The sequence below is a fragment of the Nesoenas mayeri genome, assembly GCF_963082525.1.
Source record: "Nesoenas mayeri genome assembly, chromosome: 8".
NCBI classification, from domain to species: domain Eukaryota; kingdom Metazoa; phylum Chordata; class Aves; order Columbiformes; family Columbidae; genus Nesoenas; species Nesoenas mayeri.
The window spans coordinates 35,754,771-35,776,011 of NC_137554.1; the positions used below are offsets into that span (position 1 = coordinate 35,754,771).

At 50.0% G+C, this 21,241-nt stretch overlaps 1 protein-coding gene across 2 annotated transcripts in view; it reads left to right on the top strand.

Moving 5' to 3' along the window:
- Positions 1-19,864, top strand: part of RNF11 (ring finger protein 11) — a 33,835-nt gene extending 13,971 nt beyond the window's left edge. Inside the window, exons 2-4 of one of the 2 annotated variants that reach the window (XR_013922404.1) lie at positions 14,566-14,735; positions 15,885-18,961; positions 19,620-19,864. Coding sequence is in view for 1 of the 2 variants with exons in the window: in XM_080348411.1 (XP_080204537.1) it covers positions 14,566-14,735; positions 15,885-16,056 (342 nt within the window). In the remaining variant the exon portion in view is untranslated. Of the gene's footprint in view, positions 1-14,565; positions 14,736-15,884; positions 19,252-19,619 lie in introns of those variants that run through there. The other variant, XM_080348411.1, reaches the window with a different exon arrangement.
- The last annotated feature ends 1,377 nt before the right edge of the window (positions 19,865-21,241 follow it).

Consider the following 21,241-nt stretch of genomic DNA (forward strand, 5'->3'; position numbering starts at 1 on the left):
GAGACTGCTGCTGCCACAAACGTTTCCTTGATTTATTTGACAAAATATGCTGGCCACGTTTCAGGTTGAATACAGTAACGCATTTCAGCCAGACAGAAATTACAATCTAAATTAGACCAATAGCTGTTGCCCTTTCTCCCTTAAAAAGACTTAGGTGACACATCAAACTGAAATAAGATACATGTTTTTTTAAATCCTAGATGCAGAATGGTTACTGTGTTCCAGCAATAAAGTGGCTGTATATCAACACAGAGGGCAGTAATCCCACATGTACTTGTTCACCCAAATCGTTGCCAGTGGTGAGGCTGCCCAGTGCTACACGGGCAATACCAGTGGGTGTGTAAAGCCAGGGACTTCAGAATGTGCTAAAACTTCCAGCTAGCGTATGGTCAGTAGAACAAGCTTTATAAAGGTCTGTTTTTTCAGCCCTGCCTTCACCCCTGCTTCTACCCGTAGATTGTGCCATAGGAAGCAGGGTTTGGCCACGAACCTTTGTGCTTCTGCCGTAGGTGTTTTCCACCAGTGGGCTATTGAAAACGCAGCAGAGGTCAAACCAGAACTGCTAATGGGAAACTGTTTTGTTCAAAAATTTATTGCCTTGTTCCTAAAGCTTTTGTTTTGTTAGTGTCCTGAACTTCCAGGTGGACATGACAGTGTCTGCAGGCATTTGTAATTGCCTCAACAAAACGAGGCTCAGAGTTAATGAGCATTATCTTCTGTATGACAGGCTTTATTGCTAGTTACACTGCGTCATAGATTATAATAATTTGGATAACAGCCCTGTTTGGTACAGCATTGGAAGTTGCATATTAACAAGTGTGTGAACTGGACTGTGTTCTGGTGCCTGTGAACAGGGGATGTGTGGATAGTTATGCATCTGCTCAGTGAAGTTATTTTCTGCAGGTAGTGTATGAATTTTGAAGGATGCTGGTCAGACTTCGCCCTCACAGCTCCTGCAGGGAACCTCTTTTGATCAAATCTAGATTATTTATGGCAAACTCGCACCTGTTATTCTTGTACCAAACAGATCTGTACTTGTTTTCCTGATGTTTACTCTCTTGATTTATTTAGACATCAGTCCTGTATCTCTGTCAGCCTTTGTTTTTCTAGGCTAATGCTTCTATTTTTATTTTCTTTGTTAGTGGATGTGATATTCAAGCAACTTGGTTTTCCTGAAAAACAAAATCTATCTCATCCATAGTCAGTGAAACTAAGACAAAACAAAAGCAGAAAGGAAAAAAGATTAAAGTGGAGAATATTTTAAGTGATTGAGGGATCACTGACTGACTGCTCAGCATCTGGCGGTGAATTTTGTCATGGTGACTGATTACGGAAGTCACAGGCAGTATTTCCCTCAGGTCTGCACACCATGCACCTTCCCAGGCATTACGCCCTCTCATCGGGTAAACCATCCCAGGCTGTGCTGAAGCCTTCACCAGGAACACCGCCTTACGTGAAGTGACACAAAAAACAGTCGGGACCAGGCGTGTAAGTTCTTTCAAGGATAATTTCTGTACAAAATTTCAGTGGAACAAAGACGTTTTCTTTAACCCGGTCTGCCAGTCTGAAATGTCTCTGGAGGGTCCTTGACAGATGGCTTTTAGCAGATTTAACTTGACGAACATTGGCGTTACTTTTGCCAAATTCATGGAGAAGCCATGCCCAGCCCTTTTCTGCCCCCAAGGAAGCATCTAGACGTGCCCGTCTCCCAACACAGCCAGTTTATTTCTGCTGCTACTATCTGATTCAAAACAACAATTGAAAGAGCAAAAAATTGTTTGCTGCAGTAGTTTCTATTAGTGTCTTCACTGCGGGGAGATCCATCCGTAGGAAAGGAGGTATCCCAGATAGAGCCGGGCGTGCAGGCTCATCGTGTGGCCTTGCCTGTTTGTTTCTGAGGTGACTCAGCAGAGCCCCCCGGTCCCCGCTGCCCCCGGTCCCCGCTGCCCCCGGTCCCCGCTGCCCCCGGTCCCCGCTGCCCCCGGCCCCGCTGCCCCCGGCCCCGGCCCCCTGCCCCGCAGCGCTGCGCCAGGAGCCGGGCGAGTGGCCCCGGCGCTGCAGGTGCGGAGCTGCTGCACGTGCGAGCTGCAGCCCTGCCTCGCGGGACACCTGAGAGGCAGCGTTTTGGGGACCATGCGGGAACCGAGGGGTCTAGAAAGATAACCGGAATTTTTCTGTAGTAACCGAGTGCCGATATTTCTGCTTTTGGAGCTAAAATCTGAGCAACAAGCTTCTTTTTCTCTTTGGGTTTATCCAGCTATTAGTTACCTCTAGTTGCACCCTAATGAGTCCCAAGGTAACAAGGTGTATTCTAGACGAAGTATCACAAATTAAACGTAAGAAACTCCCAGGGTTTTCTTGATAGCTGTTTTGTTGTGGCTGTGTATTCTTTTTTTGACATGATACCATACTGAATACCTCCAAATTTACTGCCTCAAAGGTCGGTTTTACTCCATTCCGGTGCTTTCTCGTGAGTGCGGTTTGTCTGTGTGTGTGTAAACTGTCAAAACTTATTTTTAGTGGTCATGTGGGTTGTAGAAGGACATGGTTATTGCACCTTAAACGTTAATGCAAGAGAATACGATAAATAGAAGTATTTCTTTATATATTCATAAAGCCTGAAGGAGTGTCAGTAGCATAATGTTAATGACATCAGACTTCAATTTCTGACTCTGAGGGGCATCGAAAGTAGCACGTTCCTCACCTCTGGTAGAGTTATGCTTCGGTGCAGGGCCTGAACAGTTTCCTTGTACCTATATGAGTAAAGCGGAGTATTTCAAAGTCACAGGTAATGTTCAGGGGAAATGGGTGCTTTTAAATTTGGACAGATGAGCTTTATTAATTCCATGTGATCTTCTCCAGCCCTGACCTGCACCCTCTCTATCGCTGCGGTGGGTGTTTGGGGTTTCTGGTGCACTTCACGCAGCGTGAAAGGTCCCTCGTTGCCTATGGATGAGCTGAGGCTGGATCTTGCCCGGCTTTGCAGCTGCTCTGCTACGTCCGCATCAGCGTGAAACGGGCCTTTGTCTTCCAGCCAGTCAGTCCATATTCGCAAAAACGAGCTCTCTGTTTTCATCTCCTTCCTCTCAGACAGTTTTCTGTTCTGAGATTTTTGTAGCAGCCTGAGCCTTAGTTCAGGCGAGTACTTAAGTAGGTGCTCAAGTGCTGCGTCCCTGACAGTGTTTGGAACTCCGGGGTAGCGGTGGGGACATTTGTAGATCTTCCTGTCTGACACTTGCAGCAATGCGGTGTGGACATCTGAAGTTTTCCTTCAGAAAGCCAGTTTCAGTGTAAACGAAGCTCTTGGCACCTTCCGCGAGAGCGGGTGTAAGCGGGGGAACGGCCTGACCGGACAGAGGCGTTTCCCGTCTGCGGGGCTGAGCGGGGTGAGGCTGCGGCGGCTGCGCCCCGTGCCCCTCGCACAGCGCGGGCCTGCCGCGGAGCACTTTGCAGCGCACCGCCCGCAGCGCACCGCCCGCAGCGTACCGCCGCCGAAACCAGCACCAGCCGTCGTGTACAATCAGCACAGGCAACACCTGAGAAGGGTATGTAAAAGAACTAAAAGAAAACACACATGAACCCCCCCCAACACAAAAAACCCTGAAAATGCTGGTAGACAAGTGGTTGTTTATACAGCGAGTGATGGATGTCATACCCTTTAAATATGCGAAGCTGAATGTTTGTGGCTTGTCCTGGTTGCACCAGCAACTGGCTGCAGTGAAATGAATGTGTGTTTTCTGGTGACAGATTAAAGAAATAACCAGATGCTCATTGAACTGCCTCTATGCATTTAAAACTTTAAAATAAGTAGGAAAAACACATTCTGGAAATATTTTGCTTGTATAACCAACTCCTGTGGGAGCTATTTATGATTTTCCTACCTGTTCTTGGCACAGGCCTCTTTTCTGTTAGGAGAGGTTTGACAGTTGCGTGAGGTCACACTTGGATTTGTGCCCTGTGAGCTGAAAACGCAGAGTCACTGCTCGCGAGGACAAGACTTAGCTGGAAAAAATAGAAACCTTGCCCTTGCGTTCGCTGCTGATACTGCAGCGAAAAGCGGACCTGTGTCAGGCTTTGGTGTGCCGTAATATTCGTAGTCATTCCTTGCTTTTACATACAGCACTGCTTTGAAAAAAAACAACAAACCAACTGATTTAATAGTAATGGTTTAATGCCTGAGACATTCCTTTAAGATGAATAAATGACCGGCTGAGATGAGCTGATAGCCTGAATTGGTGCCTCTGGCTGTTTACAGCTGCTGCTCATTGACTCAGAGTTGAAATAATTAATGTTATTATCAAATGACACTAAACAAACAGCCGAATCGCATTTTGTGTGTGTTCATCCTCGCTGGAGTGGTCGATGGCAGTGAGTGTGCCACTGGGACAGGTGACCGCGTCCCCACCACGTTACACTGCAGTCCCTTGTGTACAGCCCGGCAGGGCAGGGCTGCCAGTACCCCTGCATCTGAACACCATTGCCAGCTGCAGAACGTGGAAGGAGTCACAGAAATCCCGCATCGCTTGCCCCGGCGGAAGGAGGGAGCTGCTGGCTGGAGGGGTGGCGGGGACATCCTCGCCAAGCCCAGAGACTCCAGCTGCATTTGGGGTGCCCTGGTGTATGGCGGCTGTATGTGAGGCTTCATCTGCCTGTGGCTTTCCGGCAGCCTGATGCAGAAACATTCTTTAAAAAAAGCTGTGGTTAGGCTGTTGCAAGCTGCAGCGTGATTATATCCTTTGACTGGCCTGGAGAAGCCTCCTGGCTGCCGGTGCACGGTCTGGCCCCTGCTGTGCTGCCCAGGCTGAGCCTGCAAGTCACAGACCTGGATTTCGGGGACATCCACTGTGTTAGAAATTCAGATGCTGCAAAGAAAATGAAAAAGCCTGTGGATTCGAGTGTACCACCAAACTGCCGAGGCACGGCAGCCTCCTCTGGAGCAAGTGTTCCTAACCGGGGGTGGTTTTGTTAGAAAGGCAATTAAAATATTTCTAATTGAGGACAAAGTTATGATCAAGTGAAGTATAACGCAGACCGCTGGGTTTTGACACAAGCCCTGCTGTCGTGGGCTGCGTCACCGACACGGGCTCACAGCAGGTGCCCGCACCACCACTCTGTCTGCTTCAGGTCTTCTCGCTCTGTGGTTACGCAGACCCAGCTCGTCACCAGCCCCACCTGCTTTGGAAGCTCCTCTGCAACAGGACGTGGACTGTTAGCACTTTCCTCCCCCGTCACTCATCCTTAGCAGAGCGGTGTGTTTTCTCTCCGTGGTGCGGCGAGGTTCGCGCCGTGTGAGTCCCGCTCTGCTGGGCCCGTGTTCGCTGCGAGGCCTCACGGAACGTTCTTCATCAGGTTTCTGCTTGGTGTCCCTTGCCCCGGGGATCACCTGCTCCCTGCTCGAGGTTTGCAGAAGCCCTCGCGTGTGTATTTTGGTTGGGTAACAGACTATCTCGATAAAAAGAAATACTCTGTCCACTTTCAAGCCTCTTTTTTTTGGTGTGTTCTTACAACTGGGCAGCTACAGAAAGTATTTTGTGTTGTCAGGTAGGACAGTACATGGGGGCAGATGATCTTGGATCACTTCTGTTGATCTGCCCGTTTGCTTTCATTACCTGTTTCTTCTTATCTGAGGCTAAATTGACACCTCCCAGGAGACCATATGCTCCCAGAAGACTGTACATGGGGTTGATGTTCTCATTCTAATTGGGCTGTTCTGTCTATCTAAGCCCTATTTTAGGAACGTGGTTTATGAGGTACTTGCATTCAATAGGATGGTTTTGGGTGCGTGTTGAAACTTGTTTTAGACAAGGCTGTTGTGTTTTGGATGGTCCTCTTTGTCCAGGGAGGGTGGAGGGTGCTTGTCCTGTCTTTTAATGATAACACCAAGATAACACCTTAATCTGAGCCTAGAGATGAGGTCACTTCATTTCGCTGATCCTTTAATATGCTACTTACTCTATGCTTCTTCTAAAATACATTCCTAGTTCTGCATCGTATTTCTCTGCTATGTGTTATTGTATTGTTATTAGTTCAAACTAGCACATTTAAATATACATATATACACATCTTCTGTTTACACACAGAAGTGCAGCCTGTATTTATACTTCAGCAGTCCTCCCCTGATGGATTGCTTGTGTCTGTGCCTTTTGTGCATTTGCATGCTTATTCCCTGTTTTGGCCCTTTCTCCCCAGCCTGTCCTCTTGGCTAATTAGGGCTGATTTCTGTAATTTGGCTACCTTGTTCCTGAAGTACAGGGAAGGGCTGTTTTTTACAATTGTTCTTAGAATTGCCTTGAAACTGACTTAATTCCTGCCAAAAGATACGTTTTAGCGCCCTGGCTATATTTTAAGTGTTTGGAGTCAGGATTTCCTGGCTGAAGTCTGACTGGGGTGCTTCTCCACTTTCCCCTGGGCCGCCTGTTGGCGGCTCTGCCCGTGTCCGGGGCGGTTGCACGGCGCATGGTAGCGGCTCGTTTGCTTGTCGTGAGGCCAAGAGCGTGTCCGCTCGGCGTCCTCGCGGCGGGGCGAGAGCCGGCAGCGGCAGGACCCGTGCCCCACGGGGGCCGGCTGGGTCAGACAGGCTGGGGCAGCTGCACCCTAAACCCCGAATTCCCCCAAATGGCACCCTGAGGTGAGCAGGGCCTGCGTGGGCTCAGCTCAGCTACGCTGAGCCTGTGGGCTCAGTGGGGAGTTCAGGGCATAACATGTGCCCTGACTAACTCCCGGTGCGTTACATTGCCTGTCTGAAGCCACCTATATATGTGCCTATACTCTCCGCCAGGCGCCTGCCTGTCCGGTAATCCATATCAAGGCCTTCATGTAAGGGACGTGCACGGACTTGTCCAAGCGTGCGATGCTTTGGGGATTTGGGCCGAGCTTGTATCTCAGGAGGCAGAAGCACCTGTGAGCTTAAGCTCTCTTGTTTGCCGTGCCCTGAGGTGAGTCAAAGCCTCGGATGAGTGGTTCGGGTGTCTGGGACCTGTCACACGTGTTTGAGATCGGGGGGCGCGTGGGACAGGTGTGAACAAGCCTGTTTGTGTGAGCTGCGCTGCCTGCGGAACCCGCGCAGCGGCAGTCCGGGCTGCCTGCGGACGTACCCACGGTCATCAATGCTCTATTTTTAGCTGTTATCCCTTTGATTTATACTACAAACAAGTTACACTGATGGATGTTTACCCTTTCCAGAAAGTCACTATGTATCTGAAGGAAGTGTGAAGGATTCTCCTATTTCTGCATGGACTGTTAGCGTTCTGTCAGCTTTTCCATCCTTAGCTCCCGAGTGCTTCCCCGCCTCTTACGCTTGGGTCCAGCCGCTGAAAAACATGTTAACTGGGTTCGTGGATTTGTTTGCTTGGGGTGTTCTTTATTTTTGCCTCCTGCTAGCCAGCAGTTCCGCAGCGGTCGGTGGATGGGACAAGTAGGTTCCCTCTGTACCTTTCAGCAGAGAGGTTTACTTATTTTCAGCACCTCCTGCTACTGGACCATTTTCTTCTTCCCAGAAAATCAGGGACTTCTTATTTGTTGTTAAATCTGCTCCTCGTTCCTCCAGCAGCCGTCTGGCTTGAACCGTAAGTGTTGTGTGTGACATAGCCATAGCACTATAACAACAGCCTGTGCGTGCCAGGAGCTATATGCTAGGAGCTATAGTAAGAGAACTTTGTTATCTCTCAGAAATTGTGGCCTGATGCTGTCAGTGGGTCTGTCTGGAGACATGGAGTCAGTTCTCTGGTGAGCAGTTTGATGCTCTGGGGTGCATTGGTGTCTGTGTTACCCACTTTACTGAGGCAATTCACACCCTGATGTTTGCTGGGATCACTGGAGAGAGGAACAAAGACAGGTAAAACCAACACGAAGCTGCTGGACGAGAGTTCAGTTGGTGGAACCGTACCCAAGGATATGGCCCCTGAGTCAGAGAAACCTGCTGTGCAGCCTGGGAATGTAAAAACTATCTGGATGTGTCAGGAGATTGCGCTTCCAGGGATTAATTACTGCTTTTTAATTACTGCTTTTCCCCTACAACTGCTTCTTGCTAATCTTTTTGTATTTAGGTTCGCATTGATGTTAATTAAATCTCCGAGCAGGTGAGTCCAGAGTGGCAGGTGATTGTCACCGTCGGGTGCGGCCGGGTTTGCACTGGCCAAGCGGCAAAGGGCACCGTCAACTCTTTATCTTGGCGGTGGGCAGCCAGTTTGGTTTGTGTGACAGCACGAGTAGGAAGCCTGAAAGCAAAGTCCCTTTCCCCAGCAGCCCTTGTCACCGTCCCCGAGAGCAGCGGGCGGGACGTGTTGAGTTTGTGCCTCCCCTCCCTCTGCTCCAGCCCCGTTTCCAGCGGCAAAGCTGAGCTCGGGAACAGGTGATGTTTGCAGTGTCGGCAGCCAGAACTTGCTTTCTTCCATGGCTGCTTATGTTTTCTAACCCTAACCCTCCTTAGGGAGGAATCCTGAGAAATGCAAGGACCTGGAACTCTGTTTTGAAGGTGAGCGTATATTTAGCAGTGTGGTGCAATTGTTTTGAAACATGTTATTTATTGGGAGAGAACTACTTGGATTTTCGTCTTTCTCACATAAGGGGAATCAGTCTTTGTTTGGCAGGCTTGAAAACTTGGTAAAGGATGAGTTAGTTTTGCTTAATATGGTGTTAATGTACTGTTTAATCTCTTTTCTGACTGCGTGACTGTTGAGTGAGTGGTGTCTGCTGGACAGACCTGTGCTCTGGATTCCAGCCTGTGCCAGAACGGCGCCCTTCGTGTGTCCAGGTCTGTCCGACCTGCTTGTCTGTCCCATCTGGCTGTCTGTCCCGGGTCTCTCCTCCAAGCAGGAGAGGTGAGAGGAGGGGATTTTTCTTACAAAAGAACTTTTTAGTGGAAGTGTTCAACTATCACAGTTATTTATACTGACCGGCCACCTCGAAGCAGAACTATAAAAGATTAGGTAAAGATTTCATTACATGATGTTTTATAGCAACTGGTACTTAGCTTTCTAAACGAACTGTATGGTATGGCAGAAAAAAGGGTTTTATAGTTGGCAGGCTGCTCATAATCTAAGGATTATTAAAGTAAGCTGTAGTTGTTGTATAATGCACATTTATAATGGTGAGTGGTTTTACATTAATACGTCTTGGGGGAGGATATTATTTCAGAATGTGCATTCACATACCGATGGAGCTGGAGTCTTCCCATCCCGGTCAGAACGGTGTTCACAGAAAGGGCCTCTGGACTGTCATCCCGGCAGGTTCCTCATGAGTAGTAAAGTAGCAAAAAGAGAACATTTCATAACGTTCAGCGGGGATTTTGAGGAGGAAAAAAGGCAAGGCATTCCGACAACACGTTTCAATAAGGACATTTTCATATCGAAGGGATTCCAAAAAGAGCTGTGGCACCAGCTGGCAAAATTCAAATGGAACGTTTATATCTGCATTAATTAATTAGGCACCGACCACAAGGACTGTAAGCGCGATACCTACCGCTATTTTAAAAATCTGAAAAAGACTTAGATAAATGTAGCAAGGAAGACGTGTGTCTGCGTTGTTGGAGCAGATCACCAGATGTGCTGGTGGTCTGGTGTTAAAATAACCGTCCCAGGGGGAGACGCGTGGAGCGCTGGGTTAGGTGAAGAAACGCGGCGATGGGGAGCGAGCGACGCGGTGGGGCGAGGGCGGGCGGCCGTGGGCACGGCTGGGGACAGCGGGGCAGATTAACCTCCGCAGGTATTGCATACTGTGCATTGTTCATCTCACCTTTGGCCTTCCTGAGAGCAGAATTTGTGCCTGCTGGTGCAGTTATTAAAAACAACAAACAAAAGCCCTGATAACATACTGCTGCTATGTGGCATAGGGGGATCTTAATCTTTATCCAGGGATTAAGAGTTTCTGATCTACTGCTGACCTGTTTTCAGAGTGTTACAAATTCACTGCATTTGCAAAACAAGATGGAAATGCTGTGAAACGAGAGAAAGGCAGATTTACAGCGGCATAAGTAACCAAGGCAAGTTGTATTGATGAGAAACCTCTGTAGGCCAGAACGCGTGTGGGAACCTGTGCGCAGAACAGTGCCCGGGCCCGCGAGCCACGCGTGCGAACGTCCGTCCGTGACATGGGGCGGAGCCGCCGTGCCCGCGGCGGTCTGTCCTCCCTCCGGAGGAGCGGCCGTGCCCTCGGCGGTCTGTCCTCCCTCCGGAGGAGCGGCCGTGCCCTCGGCGGTCTGTCCTCCCTCCGGAGGAGCGGCCGTGCCCTCGGCGGTCTGTCCTCCCTCCGGAGGAGCGGCCGTGCTCTCGGCGGTCTGTCCTCCCTCCGGAGGAGCGGCCGTGCTCTCGGCGGTCTGTCCTCCCTCCGGAGGAGCGGCCGTGGCCTCGGCGGTCTGTCCTCCCTCCGGAGGAGCCGGGAGCGGAGACCCCGCCCCGCCGGGGGCTGCCGGCCGAACGCGGTCACCCCGGGGCGGAGTGCCAGTAGGAGGGAGCGATTGCTGCGCGCAGTCAGCACAAGCTCCTTGGCTTTCATCACCTGCTTTGGGAACAAGAAAAGAGTTGTGTATCTGCAGGACTGGCCATCTCAGATGTTTCATCATTACTAAATTCGTAGGGGAAAAAAATAATTGATTAAAGCAAATTAAGTGCCAGAAAGTGATTTTTATTTCATGGCCTGACACTGTTATGTGTGTTTTTTATTACTTGTTTTGGCCTTTTTAAGTTAACATGAAATTCCTTCTTAATTTGAAGTGCCTGACATCTTTATCAAATAATAAATACAGGCTTTGGCTAGAAGGTCAGTATTTTGTAATTTTGTCCGCAAAAACACTTTCCATGGTAGATAACAGAAAAGTGAGACACGAGCAATAAATTCATGCTTCTCTTTGGAGTAAAATAATAATTACTTGGGTAATACGATCTTTTAATATAAGTGTCCATGTAAGGGGGCCTCTAGCTACAAATGTAAGTGGACTGAAGTCTCGAACCCTCATGTCGTTACCCTTGACTGTCCAGGCTGGAGCAGGCGGGACCTTGTGTGAGGATAAACGCACCAACAGTAACCGCGGGGTTTTGCGGAGGGTGACAGGGCTGGGCTCTGCCCTTACAGGCGGCGTCAAATCAGTGTCGGGTGAGCTCAGCTTCCAAAAGCGCTTCAGAGATTTGCTGGAGGAGAAAGCGGGGGATGCAGCTGCTGCGGTGGGGCCAGATGGGTGGGTGCTGGGGGCTGCTGGGGCCGCCGGGGCGGAGGGAGCCCGGCGCAGCTGAGGGAGCGCTCTGTGCTGTCTGCTCCATCCCTTGCTGCGGCCCTCCGGGGACGCTGGACGTCGCGTTCTCAAACTGCCAGACCAGCCTGGGCTCTTGTATTCTCAGTAATAAATAGTTTAAAGTATTTTCAGAGTCATACAAACATGCCTTTTTAATCTGTTGTGGGGAGAGGGCTGGTTTGAAAAGGCCATTGTCGGTGTACCCCGTAATTCAAATCTCTGCAATGCGTGCAGCTGTGTTCTTCTATTTTCCTGGTATGTTTGTAGCCAGTTTCTGGGGTGCTCTGGCTTTTCATAGTAATGGCAATTTGAGATTGAAGTGCCACCAGCCAGCGTGTTATGGAACCGTGCCGGATTGAGGGTATTGAGTCGTCACCGTTTTTATGTACAGTAGTGCAACTTAACGCATTTTTTGCAACACCGTGGCAGCTGCTGCCAGCCCCCGGGTTTTTGGATTCACAAATACAAAGCTGTCGTGGTGAGAGACGGCACCGTTTTCACGCAGGGTTCCTCATCCGACAGGAGATTCTTGTGCAGTATGTGAACTGTAGCAGCCCCCAGCCGGCAGCGATGAACCCGTGCCGCGAGCGGCGCGCCAGGCACGGCGCGCAGGGGCTGGCCCCGCGGGAGCGAACCCGGGACGGGCCCGAGGGGTCCCGTGCAGTGCGGAAAGTGTTTGTGTATCTGGGGTGGGGAGGGGGCCCGGGGTCCTTCAGGTCCCCATGTTCTTGTCTCCATGGGGAAGGTGGTGCCCATGGAAGGGGGTTAAAAGTTGTGTTAATTTACTGTCCAAAACCTAACCGAAGCAGTCATTGGTTGGTCAGCGTGACTGAGTTCTTGTTTCAGAATTGTCCAAATGTGACACTTCACTGTAGTGTCCTTTTGCTACGTAATTTCTGCTGAGCTGACCGGTTTGCTGCTGCTGTGCTATAGGCATTCGCTGCCAGTTGTCACTACTACGTTCAGATGTTCTGAGAGTTTATTGGATCTTTTTCCTCCTCCTGTTTTTTCCTTTCCTTGTATTTCTGCATGATCACGTGCAGTCATGGTTTTGCCAGGTGTACTCAATCCATCCCCTCCTCCTGCCCATGCCCGTGCTTCGTTACATTGCTCCTCTTTTTTCCAGGAGGGGAAGGAGGATGCATCATCTCTCTCCGAATACTAAAAAGTGTTCTCTCTGTCTTTGTAATAAGTGGAGGAGTACTGTCTTCTGCGGTGGATGTAATAATCTGTCCAAAGAAGAACAGCAACGCTCGGGGGGGAGCAGTTACTGGTAGTTTGAGGTGTTAAGTTCTTGAAACAAAAGCAGGACGGGGCTCTGCCTGGAGCTGTTGTGTTCAGTGCAGAGGGGCTGCAGCACTTGGGGTGAGAAAAAATGCTTTATAGTGTTGGTACCCAAGGCTGCAAAGCCCCCTCATGAGTACTGTTGTATGCGACGGGTCATCCCTAGCTTCAGCTGGTGCTGTCCAAACAATGATTAGAGAATACTTTATATGTTTTAGACCATTAAAAGGCAGCTGATCAAGAAGAAATCTCTCATTCTCTGAAATACAGTTTAGTCAGGAAACTAATGAAACTTACGGAACCACTGGCATTTTGTCTCTTGAACCTGCTCATAATTCCTCTGAGCTCTGCTGGGCAATCAGAGGGGAAAGTCCTCGGGTAGCGAAATTAAGAGGAGACTTTGAATTTTACCCTACAGCTGAATTAGAGAGTGGTAGGCACTGTATTAAAAGAATTTTCAGGCAGACTTGTATCTTTTTATTAGCATTTCTGTATTTGTGATGAGCGTTTTGTGTAAGCGAGTTGTGCTGCTGGGCACTGCTGTGTGCTCCGCGGGCGCTGTCCCGTCCGTCTGCCTGCCTGCTGTGCTCCCTGGCCGTGAAAGAAGAATGTCTTTATCAGGTTTACAATCACGGCGTTACCTGTGTTAAACCCGGTATCTGGACTTCGCCAGGTGTTGGTGGCAGTTGAATGCAGCACTAGAGCATTGCCAAAGGTCAAGAGGGAGCAGGAGAGGGGAAGGCTGTCCCTGCTGCCATAGGGACCTGCGGGTGCCCACAGCAGTCGCTGCTCTGTCAGGACACGCATTTCGGAAGGTGGTGGCTCTGTCCTGGACAGTAAAAGCCGATGTTGTCACCATACCAGTGACGAGTGGCGGTTTGGTGATGGGTTCCTTGTGCCATGTGCTGCCTCGGCGCCCCTGCCCTGCAGCCGCACGCGCCCTGCGGGCCCTGCAGGCTCTGCGGGCTGCGGGCCCTGGGGGCTCTGCGGGCTCTGGGCTCTGCGGGCTCTGGGCTCTGCGGCCTGCGGGCTCTGCAGCAGCGTCCTCTGCAGCAGCAGCTCCTGCGTTTTTTCAGATGAGCCGATGCTATTGCGTCGCTGATACACCAGGTTTGTTTTCAGAACACAGCTACAGGTTGAATCTTTTTCTGCTGTTTAAGAGGTGCCACTGAAATGGGCCTATTACAAGAAACTGCCTCCCTGTTAACAATCGATTTATGGGTACTGGCGAATACCGTCCTAATAGTATCTCCTGTTCAAAATTGGTATTCATGGCCAAAAAAGTGCTTTGAAAGCAAGTAAAATAAGTACCATGTTAATACAAATGTTAGTGAAAATATGTCATCTAAAGTTTGTTAGTATTGAGAAGAAGTTTCTGAGAACGTGGCAGAGGAAGGACTGCGTCATACCTGCATGGTGCCTATTATTTGTTTGGGAAATATGTACTTTAAATGTACAGCAGTTGAAATCCAGCTTGGGAGAACTTGTGAAATCATATTAATGTATGAGAACAAATGTAGAACTTGGATTACTTACTTAAGCTATTCCTTCTATTGTCCAGGTGACACTTTTTAAACACACAAGAATTAAATCCACAGTTCTGATTGGAGCTTGTGTGGCCCAGAACAGTTCACATAAATTTTAATTATTACAGAAACAAAAAAGCCCTTCCTCTCTAAAACTCCTAAGAATAGGTGCTGTCCTCGTCTCTGCAAAGGATTCTTCCTAAATGTAAAAGAAAAAAATCTACTTTTTGTTGCAAATACTGGGGTCTTGTCCTTGGCCCCTGTGGTGTTCAGTGCAGTACGGCAGCAGTTCCGCAGGTGCCTGCTGGACATGTTCCTGTAGGAATGATTCCTGGAGCTCCAAAGATCTTACAGAGAACAACCGTGAACCGCTCCTTGCTCAGGATTCTGGCCTCGATTCTTTATCCCATTCATTCTCAGTACAATTATAGCCCCAAAATTGCAAAGTAGGAGTGGGAGATCCTACATGTGTGGGACTAAGCGCAGAAGCTGATCCATTGTGTGCGCCGTAACGGACGTGTTTTGTTTCAGGAGCAGGTCCCCGTTCCTGTGTACCACCCCACGCCCAGCCAGACGCGGCTGGCGACGCAGCTGACCGAGGAGGAGCAGATCCGGATAGCGCAGCGCATCGGCCTCATCCAGCACCTCCCCAAGGGCGTCTACGACCCCGGGCGAGACGGCTCCGAGAAGAAGATCAGAGAGTAAGGGACAGGAACCTGGCTGGGCTGATGTGGCTGCTGCTTCGGTGTATGGGGTTGCCCAGGGAAAGCCGCTCTTGTCCTCCTGGTTTTGCCTGATCTGCAGGGCCTGTAATCTAACATAGCTTTCTCAAAACAATGACCTTTATCCTCACTTGTTCTCCTGTTACAGGTGAAACTTACTTTCCCAACCCATGTCATTCATGCCCTCATAGTGTGTTTTGATTCCCCCCCTTTACTCACTCTTCACAGAGAAATAATTTCACGTTACTGCCTCACCTTTGTGGCTCCCGGTTACCGCTCCTCGGTGTGCGCTCCGAGCCCCGCGGCCGTGCCCGCAGCAGGCTAGCCGCCCTCGCTGCCGCCGTGCCCGCAGCAGGCTGCCCGCCCCCGTGCCCGCGGCAGGCTGCCCGCCCTCGCCGCCCCCGCGCCCGCAGCAGGCTGCCCGCCCCCGCCCCCGCCGTGCCCGCGGCAGGCTGCCCGCCCCCGCCCCCGCCGTGCCCGCAGCAGGCTGCCCGCCCCCGCCGCCCCCGTGCCCACAGCAGGCTGCCCGCCCCCGCCCCCGCCGTGCCCGCAGCAGGCTGGCCGCCCTCGCCGCCCCCGTGCCCACAGCAGGCTGCCCGCCCCCGCCGCCCCCGTGCCCACAGCAGGCTGCCCGCCCCCACCTTCGCCGTGCCCGCGGCAGGCTGGCTGCCCTCGCCGCCCCCGTGCCCGCAGCAGGCTGCCCGCCCCCGCCCCCGCCGTGCCCGCAGCAGGCTGCCCGCCCCCGCCGCCCCCGTGCCCACAGCAGGCTGCCCGCCCCCACCTTCGCCGTGCCCGCGGCAGGCTGGCCGCCCTCGCCGCCCCCGTGCCCGCAGCAGGCTGGCCGCCCCTGCCGTGCCCGTGCCCGCAGCAGGCTGGCCGCCCTCGCTGCCGCCGTGATCGCAGGCTCGTCCTGCAAAGGGAACACCGAAACAATAAAACCTGCTGCTTGGTGGAGCGAGCACGGGCAGAGCAAACACCTCCCACAGCACCTGCAGGCGGTACAGATTGCTTGTCTCACACATATCCAGGAGCAGACAGTTCGTTACTTTCCATTTCCAGTGTGGTAACACCAGCTTAAATATTTGTATGGCGCTTTTTTTCTTATTTTTTCTCTTTTCTTGTCCCCAGGTGTGTCATTTGTATGATGGACTTTGTTTATGGGGACCCTATCCGATTTCTGCCATGCATGCACATTTACCACCTGGACTGTATAGATGACTGGTTGATGAGATCCTTTACCTGTCCATCCTGCATGGAGCCGGTGGATGCGGCGCTGCTGTCCTCCTACGAGACTAACTGAGCCCGGGTTTCTCCACCGACCCTTCGAGACCATCCACGTCAATGGGTTTGATCCTTTTGTCATTCAGCCCAAAGAGCCAGGAATTAGGAATTAAGATCATGCACAAAGTACACATTTCCTAAGAAATAAAAAAAAAATATTCCTGAATGGCTGCAAATATTGGAAAAAACATAGTATTTTAGAGACTATAGAAAAAGTAGGTTGTTATTTTTAATGTAAAGCCTTGACCCACCATTGTCTTTTAATGTTTGTTCTTACACCCGTATATAGGAATTGTGTAAAGTGTTACGGCAACTGTAAATGTTTAAACTGCGTGTATCCAATTTTATTAGCAGCAAGGTAAGAGTATTTTTTTCCTAAATAAAGTAACCAGTTTCGTTCTGATTCTTTTCACAAGTCCTGGCATTTGGGTCAAGGCTTTATTGAAATCTACATTTTATAACACTGGCACAAAGAAATAGTTTTAAGCTTGTTTGCACAGTTCTTTTTTCTTTTTTTCCATTGGAGATGGAATTCATTGCCTTAGGTCTTTTTAATAGTGTATTGTTATTGTTGGGCTGGCTCTATGCTTGAAAACCAGTTTATTTATAACCTGTTTAAAGTGCTATATTTTGTTTGCAGTTAGGAATACGCAGACTTCAAAGTGATCTCCTAGCTTGTAAGCAAACTGAGATGCATTATCCCTTTTCTACAAGTGATGTGGAATATGAAGACAGGAAACAAGCCCTATCGTGAAGTTACGGCCTTACGTGTAGGCCTTAAACTTTGTCACAGGTTAAAAGTGGGCCAGATGGACAATAAATAGTTAAGCTACCATGACTGAAGAAAAAAACCCCAAAATTGGAACTAATGTAGTGTTAGCACTGATCACTTATTCTACTTTTTTCTCCCTAAAAATGGTTGTCTTGGATCCTAGCAAATGGATACTGCATCTCTCATTCCTGTAGTTCTTAGGTTACCCGAAGTTAAGAATAAACATACTGTATCTCAGTCTCCTGTATGGAATGTATCTGTTAAGCCCTGCTGGCTGACACACCGGTGCACAGAGACAGAATCAGATAGGAGGAAAATACATTTTGCTCTGCACATGAAGGCAAAGTGTCCATAGGCACGGCCTGTCCCGGGCGCGGCTGGGGCGCGCGGGGCTGCGCCAGAACGGCAGCGCGGCCGGCGCCGGCGCCAGCAGCGCGCAGGAGGCGGGCGGCAGAGCCTGGGGCTGGAAAGGCCTTTTTTCCACTTAGCCTGTTTTTTTCTCCTCAACGCACCCTCCTCTGACTCTCACGCATCCAACAGGACGCTGACACGCGGGGAAGTCGAAAGGAGATGGCAATCTCAAGAAAACCACAACAAATCAGGGAGCGTTCTTGATTGGTTTTTGCATATAACTGAGTCCTTGACACAGCAAGTTGTGTTGGAAGATCCAAGTACTTTGAGACTCGGAGTATTTACAAGATCAAGTTGTGCACGTTATGGATAATTTCTGAAGGGCTGTTCAGCAAAATGCAGAATCAACATGTTGATTGATGTATTTTCTGCAGCTGGCAGCAACCTGCTCCCTCGGAGGAGAACTCCGGGTAGCAGTGGGAGGGACGGGGAGCAGGCTGCAGTGCCACATTCACTCCAATGGCCACACGTTGATCCGGACACAAAGTTCTGCTGAATTTGTACATACCTAATTACAAGGATCAAAATCTGCGAAGAGAGACCTGAAGCTGTGCAATATCACTGTTCTTTTCATCATTCCATGTGTGTTCGTGTCCTCCTTTTCGTCTGTTTGTTTGGGGGTTTGGTTTCTTTTTTTTGGTAAAATAATGTCCGCATTAAGTATCCATTTATTTTATCTTGTTAAAACTGGCAAATGAACAATTTGAAAAAACAGCATTGTCATGTTGGTATTAGTCCTTATTTATGACGAGATTTAAGAAAGATGAAGTGACCAATTACGGAGCAGAATGCTTTTCTAGGCACTTTGTGTGGTTGAACTTTTAACACTGATTTACTTACCGGGCTAAGGGAAAAAACATTACTTTTATTAAAATACTTGTTAAATAGCAGAAAGCTGTGAAGGGCTAAAACTAGAGGTGATTAGACAAAAACATTCCACAAAGTTCAAATTTTAGATTAAAGACAAATGTGTAAATATAACAAATAAATCAAATGGTTTTTCAAGGTTCTAGGTGCAATGCTGTTCTGGATGATTTCTAATTCAAAAAAATTCAATGCCAAATAATGTGTAACCTGAATTTTAGCTAGAGTTGTGAAACCAGATCTGTGTTTTAATCCCACCATCTGTAAGGTGCAGAGAGTATTTGCCTCCTGTCTCAGAGATGTCTAATAAATCACTTACGGTTCAGCCACAGGACAGTCCGTTCCGGCCCAGCCGGTTCCTCACCCGCGCGCTGCAGGGCTGGTTCTCGTCAGCCGCAGCGCTCCTGAGCCTGGCCAGCTGCTCCGGGGCCCACGGAATAACGTCTGCAAAGCAAGCGGGAAAAACTACTCTTCAGTTACTGTGTGGAAGTTACCGAGTCTGTAGGTGCATCTTCGGTAATCAAAAAATGTTGCTTTAAAGCGTTTTGTAGGCGCTGTGCGGTGGGATGAAAACGTGCAGCGAACAACGCCGTTTGTACTTCAGAACCTACCTGCCCAAACAACCCAGCCCCGGAAACAGACGAGGGAACATCAGGCTCAAGCCTCTGCCATTTCAGGTGACAACGCAAGAGCCAGCGCATGTGACAGTGACAGTCCGCCCAGCGCGTGTGACAGTGACAGTCCGCCCAGCGCGTGTGACAGTGACAGTCCGCCCAGCGCGTGTGACGGTGACAGTTCGCCCAGCGCGTGTGACGGTGACCTTGATGCTTAAAAACTCTTGCATGCTACCGGAATTACCACTTCCATCATTTTACATGTAAGGATAATAATCCTTATTACTTTTTGCTGTAGTTCATTATGTAAATCTGGGAGAAAATCACAAAAGTTGTACATAAACAGACACAAACCCCAGCAGTCAATTTGTGAGGAGCTGATGGTGTAGAAGGGCTTTCAGGTTTTCAAAGTTCCTGCTGTCTTGCAGCCTCCCCGGGCTGAAAGCAATTACGTGTTTGGAGGGCTGACGGTGCTCTCTTTGCAGCTAGAAATGTCTATTTCTGGGCTAAGGGATTATGAAATACCTGAATTTACTTAAGCAGTGCCAGGACTCCAATGTTCCAATTGCGCAGTCGTAGTGAAGAGAAAGATTCTTCTGGGTCAGCCAGGGAATCAAATAAATAACAAGATGGCTGAAACCAAACATACAGGGCCTCTCATCACCTAATCCTGGATTAAAATGGATTTGGAAACAAAGTGGATGGTAGTTGATTACAAATACAGTTCAATACAAACACCACATTTTTACTAAAAACATACAAACTAGTTGATAACATATAAAACAACATGAATAAAAATGTGTTCAGAAGAACCCTTCTTGACTTATTACCCAAAATAAAAATTAGCTTCCAGGATTAACATTTCCTTTGATATGGCATTTAGCTTTGAAGGATGTAATTTATGCTAACCATCCTTTGCAGATTTGCATTTAAACCTGTTCTGCGATAAGAGTTTGGGGCTTCGATAAAAAGAACAGTCCAAACATACCCTGCAAAACCATCCTTTGAAGCAGAAGAAATACCTGGATTTGCATGCTAGCAACTGATTTCTTACAACGTCCACTCTGCACAGACACTCAGCTCAGTAACAGCTGTGGAGAGGAATCAGTGAAATATCGGTGAAGATGCGCGAACCCGTTTCTGGCAGCACACAGGTGGTATGTACTTAGCACAAGGGGACCAACCGTACTACACACGGAAAGCCCCCAAACCTCCATCCTCTTAGTTGAAAAGTAGAAACAAAACCTCCATAAACGTATTGTTGGCAGCACCAACCCCTAGAAAATGTTGTCTTTATGTTAAATAAGGCATTTCAACAACAACTGCACAGAAGGGTGCGTGTCCCAGAGCTCCGTGCGCCATGCCTGGGCACACCAGGCCTTGCCCTTGCTCACTCGAGGCTCTTTTGCCAGGGTTCTCACTGCAGACAGACAGACAAACCACCACCTTTCAGCATCTTTTCCCTGCCCTGCTGGCCCATGAGCGGTAGCTGCCTCATCAGAAGTCCCTGCTGGGTGAGCAGATGAAGACAAGGCTGAAAGTCAGGGGAGAAAGATGAATTGCCCCAAACCTGAGCTCTGTGGGCTGGCCGCAGCCGTCGCAGGCGCTGTCCCGGGCGCTGTCCCCGGCGCTGTCCCGAGCCCTGTCCCCGGCGCTGTCCCCGGCGCTGTCCCGAGCCCTGTCCCGAGCCCTGTCCCCGGCGCTGTCGTGGGCGCTGTCCCGGGCGCTGTCCCGGGCGCTGTCCCGGGCGCTGTCCCCGGCGCTGTCCCGGGCACTGTCACGGGCGCTGTCCCCGGCGCTGTCCCGGGCGCTGTCGCAGGCCCTGTCCCGGGCGCTGTTGCAGGCGCTGTCCCCGGCGCTGTCCCGGGCGCTGTCGTGGGCGCTGTCATGGGCGCTGTCGCGGGCGCTGTCATGGGCCCTGTCCCGGGCGCTGTTGCAGGTGCTGTCCCCGGCGCTGTCGCGGGCGCTGCACCCGGCGCTGTACCCGGCGCTGTCGCGGGCACTGTCATGGGCGCTGTCATGGGCGCTGTCGCGGGCACTGTCGCGGGCGCTGTCCCCAGCTCTGCACGCCCGGCGGAACTGATGCCCTTCCACTCCAGCCTGAACGCGTTCTGGTGAGGGTTCCAGGTTGCCATTTGCTCTGGGGCGTCTCCTTGCAGAACACACTGCCCGCTCCCGTACGACGCACAGCAACCGACCGCGGCGGGGCTGCACCTCCCGGCCTCCTCAGCCACCACCTCAAACGGTGTCAAAGCTTTTTCTAAAAAAATCTTTTTTTTTTTTTTAAGAGTTGAATTTAATAGTTTAAACACTCTTGATAACTTTTCGAAAAGCTTTGGCAACAGAGCCTGCTACTGGTATGTGCATGAATATACATACATGAACTTCTTGTGTATATCTAGATATACTTTTATATATGTGTATGTGTGCGACAGATCACACACTTGCAACATCCAGAGACGCATGACAAAGGCACTCGGATGAGATTCCTGCTGTTCCTCAGAAACACCAAGAATTATGTGCATCAGTGATGAGCCCAGCGC